This window comes from Battus philenor, unplaced genomic scaffold (genome assembly GCF_028537555.1).
Source record: "Battus philenor isolate CCGP_79_NKW_IND1 unplaced genomic scaffold, ilBatPhil1.0.hap1 SCAF_1, whole genome shotgun sequence".
Classification (NCBI taxonomy): Eukaryota; Metazoa; Arthropoda; class Insecta; order Lepidoptera; family Papilionidae; genus Battus; species Battus philenor.
Genome location: NW_027181661.1, coordinates 8,643,200 through 8,651,762, shown reverse-complemented (window position 1 = coordinate 8,651,762; position 8,563 = coordinate 8,643,200). Strand labels below are relative to the sequence as shown.

General features: G+C 31.2%; 1 protein-coding gene across 1 annotated transcript; it reads right to left on the bottom strand.

Moving 5' to 3' along the window:
* Nucleotides 1-3,516: 3,516 nt before the first annotated feature.
* LOC137933100 (LETM1 domain-containing protein 1) lies at nucleotides 3,517-5,366 on the bottom strand. The gene is made up of 4 exons (XM_068776892.1): nucleotides 5,186-5,366; nucleotides 4,741-5,103; nucleotides 4,054-4,342; nucleotides 3,517-3,987 (listed from the first exon to the last, which is right to left on the bottom strand). Exons 1-4 carry the CDS (start codon nucleotides 5,284-5,286, stop codon nucleotides 3,664-3,666), a joined length of 1,077 nt encoding a protein of 358 aa, XP_068632993.1. The 5' UTR covers nucleotides 5,287-5,366; the 3' UTR covers nucleotides 3,517-3,663.
* Nucleotides 5,367-8,563: the final 3,197 nt, after the last annotated feature.

Genomic DNA, 8,563 nt, shown 5'->3' with positions numbered 1-8,563 from the left:
ATTCCGTTGAACTGGTCATTTCAGATTTAAAGTCTCCAATGGATAATTTTATTTTCAATCTGGTATTTAATAAAGTCATACATAGCCAGTCATCATCGTGAACGCCTGGAAGAAAAAGTATCATTCCAACTTCTCTTTTGGGTTTTAAAGTTAGCTCTAGAGTCCACCGATGCTGATTATCAAAGCACGGTATTCGCAAATAGTGATCATTTTCCAGGAAAAGAAACGCCTCTTCTGTGTTTGCCTTTTCGTAAGCTATATTTGAAGCGGAAGTTGGGACAAAATCGGACCTAATCACGCCGTTACGATTTATCATCATATCTAACGGAATAAAGTTGACAATAAGTTTTTGGATTACCCCATGAAATTTTTCACCTACAGTAATAAATGTCATATCGTCTTTAAATTGTGGATCGCACGGGAATGTTCCGTGTATAGGCGTTTGAGCATCATTTATTCTGAGAGATGCGCCTTCTTTGTTTACTGTAATCATGGCAGAATGCCACACAGCCGGCTCAATAATAAAAGTCGAGCAAATGCGTATTGTGCTACAGGATTGCGTTAGTCCCTTTGCATCCAAACACAGATACCACTTTTGTAGACTAAGTCTTATGGCTGGGTTAGACATATCGCCACGTCTTATCAACGAACCGTGAGGCGATAGAGGCATGAAGCGAATAAAACTATGAAAAAGTGTAGAACGTTTTTGCGGGAAATCATATTGTAGAAATGATTCACCATTGAATAATGCGACAACGTGTGAAAAAACTTCACATGGCATTAAGTGACAAGATCCTTCTTCGATTTTAGGCCCTACACAGTTAGAACCACCAGATGGTATTGGTCTAGTGCAAGATCTAGTTCTAATTCGCCTGCCTGCCCCACAACTTTGAGAACAAGGACCCCATATACTCCATCCTGACCAACCACCGTCCAATAAACATTTTTTATTTTTACAAACTTCCATTTGGTCGTGTTGACCTCTGCAGTGTGTGCCCCATGTAGCAGATATATGTGAAACTTGGTTTTCCATACATATTCTTCTTCTGCGCCTGACGCCTACGCCACAATTTTCTGAACACGCTGACCATTTCTCCCAACTGCTCCAATTGCCACTAGTATTTTCATCTGTATAACTCCCATCAATGGCGCATTGATCCCCTTCACAGTCTTCGGATTGTAAGGGATTTCCTACACATAGTAGTCTGTCATCAGAGGGAGGAGGAGTAGCACATTTTCTGACTCTCCAATGAAATCCTTTCCCGCAAAGCGCACCGCATGCTGACCACGCGCCCCACGACCCCCATTCTCCTATTACGGGACATCCTACATTATGTTTCACGCATTGAAGTGAATTCCATATTATTTCTGGATTTAATTGCCACGTATTATCATTTGCTAAGAATATTTGTATATTATTAAACGTGCATTCATCACGTAGACATCGTTCCATTAATGTTGGAACTGTTTCTAGTTGGCGCATTGCTTCTGTCCTGATTACATCTCCGTTTATACATTTGCGATAATCATCCACTGAACAATTTACTAAGTAACAAGATTCTATTTGTTCGTACGAGTCACTGCATGGTACTCCGTCTTTTGATGGTGGTGGGTTATTACATTCTCTTGTCCTTTTACGGTGTCCAATGTCATCGCAGGTTCCGTGACATTTTGACCATGAAGACCAGGGAGACCAGCCTCCATCCACAGGACATTCAGAATCTGATATAACGCCAAGTGCACATTCTAGTCGCCATATAGCTTGTTGTTCTTTATCATGAGGCTTTTTACTTGTAACCTTTTTAAAACAACTTATTATCAAAAACTGGATACAAAAACGTTTCCATTTGTTTACACACATCATCTTACAGACATTATTAAATCTGCTTTTAACTCGTCACGTCAACTTTGGCAAAGACAAACCTATTTACTCAAATTATAATTTTTATGCATTTAAGTAATAACTTTATTCAGGGTATTTATTTAAAGCTAAATTATTTTTTAAGACAAACTAGAGTATATAAGAACTAACCATTAGTTACGGGTGTAAAAACTTCAATGGGGTGAATGCAGCGCATTTGTAAGCAAAAGGCTTTTATTTTCAATTATCCTGTATAAAATGTTGACTGTGAAATGTTTTATCTTTTTATTAGATTTTCTCTTTCTTATTATAATATCCAATAAATTCTGGCAGCATAGTAAACTGTACTTAATTTTAGTATGTAGCTATACAAATTGAAAGTTTTTTATTACTATATTTTCATTACGTAATTATACCTTTAAGCCTTTACATATATTTTAAATCACCCTTAATTTTATATTTACCTTGTAATTAAGTTAGCCAGGGCGCCCTTCGGACCCTCGTTGAAGGTACGTAAATTTACTCAGAGCTTAAGATAAAGATCTTTAGAAACAAGGTGGAGTCACTCGGGTTCGAAACATGGAGGGTGATGAAAGAACTCACTCGACGAATCCAAGTCTTTGGTTCCTAACATATCCATTAAATACTTGGAGTATTTTGGCATGTAAGATCATTAATCAAAGACATTAAAACTTCTTCTACAAGTAATATGTGAAGAGTTAAATAAGGAGGTGATCTAGTAGAAGGTAGACGGCATTATCAATAAGAATTTATGGTGCAGTCATGTAAAAACACATTTTTTTCCTTTTAGTACAAAATGTCTGTATAAATATGTAATATTAAAGACAATAAAATCCACTTACATGAAGCAAAACCTTATAGTTGAACATTTTTAAAAGAAAGGTATTACAGAAGATATTCATTTTGTAAATTATTGACAGATTCTTTAGGATCTAAATTGCTGAATATAAAATGATAAATGAATCAACAATAAAAGATCAATATATAACATTTTTTAATTATTTTCTTTTAAAATTTTTAACATTTGGTATCATGCATATATTAACAATATCAAAATTACAAAGGCAACAGCTATTATTGCTTGATTAAATTGAGTAACTATAATTAATTAATGAATTGCAGTATATAATAAAAGCATTTTCTTTTAATGGTACATAAAACAAGAATCGTACCACAAGATGTTACATCACTTTTACTTTATAAAAATCACAGTTTGTACTATCATAGCTTATATATAATTGTATGGATCAATTAAAGCAAAACAATTGTATAATAAAGACTGGACACAAGATAAAGATAAAAATGATTAATTTAAAAGTTAATAATTATATACATTTAAATACCCAGTCTAGCCATAAGTTCTGTTACAAAGCAAACATCCAATAATTAGCGGGTAAGAAGTCTATTTTTTATTGTACAAGCTAATGTATGAAATCTAAATAATTTTTTTTAAAAGTATGTAAATACCCATTTACAGAATTTATGGCTAGACTAGGTGTACATATATAAATAAATATATACATATGTAAATATATATATATAATAGGATAGTTATTAATGTATGTATGAAAAGCATTTCATGATATATTAATTTCAAAATTTCGACTTCCACACATCATTCTTTACCTTAAAGATTGAATAAGATAACTTAGAAGGCCAAAACAAATAATTTGAGAATGAAAAGATGCGGACAGTCTCATTTATTTACAAAATTTGCTTTTTAACTTTAATAAATAGGTAACACTCCAAAAATAGCATATTTTCCAAAAAAAGAAAACATTTTAATTAATTAAAACTATGTTTTGGGGATGATTACATGCAAAGAAGAGGGGACAGTGCAGTAATAACGAGGAAGCATTAGCATCAATATGTTGCGATACTGAAAGCCATTGTTGTAACCATTGTCTCATATCTTCATTACTCAGGTTTCTTCCATTTAAACCACGTATATAACATGCATTCCTAAGGGACTCTGTGTTTAGTATATCAACTCCACCCTCTCTAATAATTGCTTTGTCCATTTGTAGCAGTAAAAAAGCTCTATATTTAAGCTTCTTTCTTCTAAGTATGCTTTTCCGAATTCCAAGCATTTTTAGCAAATATCCCTGAAAACAAATTATATAAATAAGTTCTTAGCACATTAATAGATTTAAAATAAAAAAGAGCCTTACCATGTGAGAATAAGACAAATTGTTTAAGTGGTATGGTCCTGTAGTGAAAATATCTTGGCATGCTAACACATCCTTCGGTGAAGGATGCATACCAGATCCTAATAAGGCTAATACTCTCCGCCACTTTTCCTTTATTTCACCATCTGGAATTAAATCTAATTTTGCTTGTAGAGCTCTGAGAACTGATTGGTTGTGGTATAATCTCTGTTTTAAATCTTCAACTGAGAACTCTGCTTTTTGCTGGATTGACCAAAAGTGTGAGCAAAGCAATTTTCTTGGTTTCATAAAACTATAATGAAACATAATAATGTTAAAACAATATTCAGTTTCTTTTTTAAATCTTAACTGACATTAGTAAAATATAAAAAATGTTTTATGTATAACTTTTTTAATGTGAGTTTATTGATTTTAATAAAACAATGTTGAATGAATTTCTTTTATACTCTTGATGTTAGCTTTAACCTTTTAGTTAACTTAAGGTGCTTTCATACTACGAATTGTACACATGCAACTTGTATAATAGGAATGACTGAATGGCATTATGCCAATATACTGTTACACAAATCAACAAAAACATTTAGTCTTGCCAAACAGCTATTGTTAGTATGGATGTATAATGATCACTGTTTAAAGTGTTTAAATCAATCAAAAACTATCCATATGAAAAACAATAAACAAAAAACTTACGCAAGGGGAAAAATTATGTAATTTCCAAATGGTATTGCTGACAATATTAATACAGGAGCAATGCGCCACATATCTGATGGCATTTTTTCAAACAATTCAATTTCTTGTCTGGTCATGTTTGAAAATCCACGATCTTTTGTAATTTTCAATCTGAGTGAGATATATGTTCTTAAATCTCTCAAAAAATCTTTAATTCCTACACTAAATACTCTGTACATGTGCATTGCTGCTGGAAATCGGTTCTCTAACAATTTCGTATAATTTTTAACATAGTTAATGTAACGTTGAACTACGTATGTGCGAAATTTTTCTTTTTCACTTTTAAAAGCGTTTGTGTGTTTCAGGCGTTCGTTCAGAAGACATCTATAAGGCAGAATTGAAACTGATATATTGTTCAAAAAACTTGAGCTATAGAAGAGCAAACGATATTTTATAATTAAAGTACCTGTTTATGTTCAAAGATTGGATTTTTGAAGGTAGAACTGAAGAGGAACGGTTATTCTGTAAAATTAATCTCGAAATTGATACAATTTTATAAATAAACATATTAAAAATATATTTCGCGTTTTTCAGTCAGTAAAATATTTTATCGTTACTGTCGAAATTATTTGTGCAATTCTCTTATTGCGCTTATACAAAGCTTTCAACTTCATTACGTCTGTCACTTTATCTGACAGATGTTCATAGTTTATAGAGCGACAATAATATAGCGTAAACAATAAAAAATCAATTTTAGTCGCTTATTTAAAAATAGTTGTTGAATTTTTTTTTTCCGAATTATAGATTATTGACTTAAATTTTTTTAGCGCATCCTTGCTTCGGAAAGCGTTGTCGCTTAATTAATGCACTTTATTGATTTCAATACATCTTGTTATTGAACTTTGTGCGAAACAATCAAATCTTCATAAAAGTGCCATGAACTCTTATTAATCCAATTTGTAGATTGTACTAAATCACCTGTTGTGATTCTTTAGTTTCTAGTAATGTTTTTTCACATCCAGTAAGTTTCTTTTGTGGTGAAGTCTGAATGACAACTACTTTTCATCCTACAATTTAATAATATGTTATTACTACGTTAGTATAAATTTGTGATACTAAATATATTAACATTACATTAAAAATTTTACTGTAAAAAAAATTTCCCGAATCTCCTATACCTTTCCAGATTGATTAGAAATCAGCTTGATTTTTAATAGTTTTCTCTAGCTTTGAGATATAAGACCTTTTTAACAATGTTGTGAACATAACTATATATGTTGAATTTGTCAAAGTCAGTTGTTGTTAATTGAAATAACTTAGACCAAATTATTGGCTTAATAACATTACATTATGATATCATTTTTGTAAGAATTTTAAACAATATTTAATTATATTTCATAGTATTTAATTAATGTAGCGAGATGAAGTCAGTGTTTATGTAACGTCCACTTGACCAAGAAAAATGTGCTGTCATCTAGAATTTTAAACTAAAATATTTTTCGGTGCACCGCTAACGAGAAATAAAGGATGATTATCGTTTGATCGACATTTCACTAGTATCGGCGCTTTTATAACAGAAAAGTTTTTAGCTTTTGCGTACTGTTGTTGTTGATAGAGGAAGATTCTTTTGGGAAGATCTTCTTGTTGAGCTTTTTGGCTAAAGTATCCATAGTAAATTGATGTTAGGGCTTATAACTAGATTATTACATTAATTAATATATGGCAACAATATAGGCGGCCTAATATCGCACGTATAATATTATTTTTAATAATAAAAAGGTAATCTGATGGTAAATGACAGAGCTTTTTCGTATTGGTGTAATGTTTTATTGGATTTTATAATATAAAATCAAACCTAGTATTAGAGTTTCACTTTCACGTGATATTAGAAGACACATCATATTATTTAATAATTTAATGGTTTTTTAATGGTTTACATCATATAGTCTTCATAATAGTTGTAAAAAAGCGAACTGGTTATCTTTTCATATATAAAAATAAGAGGAACCAAATTTTTAATTACATTTTTAGTTGTTTTATCCTAAATTATAATCAAACTTTTCAAATCAGGGATCCTCGTTGCTGCTTATCTTGTCATGCACCATGTAGTGGTAACTTCAGAAAAGTTTTTGAATTGAAGGATTCACAATTGCATATATACAAAATCAATAAAAACAAAACGGTGAGACCTAAGCTTTTTTTCATAATACTTTATCTCGTTCACCCAGTTTGACATACACACAGCACTTTCTTTTTTCTTCTGGGTGTTAAAGCCGTCTTGGAGATTTTTTTTTTAATTTATTAAAGTGGAATAAATAATAGCAACGTCTGCAAACATAAAAATAGCCAATATAGTTTCAGTATCGTATATAATCGTAGTCATTTTAGACTTTCCACCTAAAATTAAAATTTTCCATTATTTATACACAGTTTTGCTGAATATTAGTTAGCAAAACGGTTAAGTGCATTAGGTATTTTTTGTAACAATGCCATAACTAAAATATTTGTACAATTAACAGGCAGATGAAAGAATAATCCTGCATAATACTGGATGTACCGAGATAACAAAACCAGAAATTATGAATGAATTAAGTGAGTGTATATTTTGTTTTAATAGTATTTAGATATTTTACAGATTTGTTGTTTTAATATATCGCACAAGTACATGTGACATATTGATTTACAAGCATTTATTTATTCATTTTAGATCGCTTTAATCAAAAATGTTATCTATGCAAATTATTCTTCCAACAAGTTTGCGATCTTTTATCTAATATAGCTATAATTAATGTATGGGAAATACGTAGCATTTGCAAATACTGCAAAGACATTAATACAACTAACCAGTGTAAAAGATGTAATTATGTGGTCAGAAATTTTTTACAAGAACAAAAAGGGAATATAGATCATAACAAACAATGTACGGAAATGCTCACACAAATAAGAACAATGCTAGAAAACATCGAAATATGTAAAAAAGAAATGATACCTCAATCGAGTTCGTTAGACGACTTGCTAAGAATGATAGAAAAAAAGAAAAAAGCTTCGGTTCTGCATGAAAAGAAGGCGGTAAAGTTAACAGACTTCGAGAATTTAAGGTTTCAAAGTGAACAAGAGGATTTACGGATACTAAAAGAAGCGATTTGTTATACCACTAAAGGTAAGCAAACAATTTCTGCAGTACCAAACACAAGTTTATCTTTAGAATCTGATACGCAGGTAACTTGCGTTTGTAAATACCTCGCAAAGAAATTAGCCACCAAACAGCTTCCCAATAACAACATCAAAGTTAAATCATTGCCTTCAACTGATGTTACTTCTAGTAACAATTTAAAAAAAACGGTAAAAGCTAAAGAAGGTACTAAAGAAAAAATCACACAACTAAAAGAGAAAAAGATCATGAATAAGAAAAAAGATAATAAAATTCCTGGGGATACAAAACTTAAAGCGAAAATTCGGAAAATAAGTAAAGAGGAAGATTCAGATACTTTTCTTAAAATGATTATGAATCAGCAAAAAAAACGCAAACCTATTGAAGAGAAGAATTTGAAGAAAATTGAGATAGATGAAATTAGTGATTTGCCTCCATTGCCAATTAAAGAATTCAAAGAAGTTGTTCTAGAGGAGTCCGGAAGTATTGTTGAATGCGGTGATTTAAACTTAACGTCGCCCCCCGATATAATTAAAGGCCATACGATAGTACATCACGAAAGCAAAGAAAAAACACTACTACATATGCTCTTAAAGCCTTTACTTTTTGAAGTAAAACACAGTTTTGCTGATTTGGAATATGTATCCTCTTCGAGTACTGATCTAATTGATTCACCGACATTTTCAAATCACA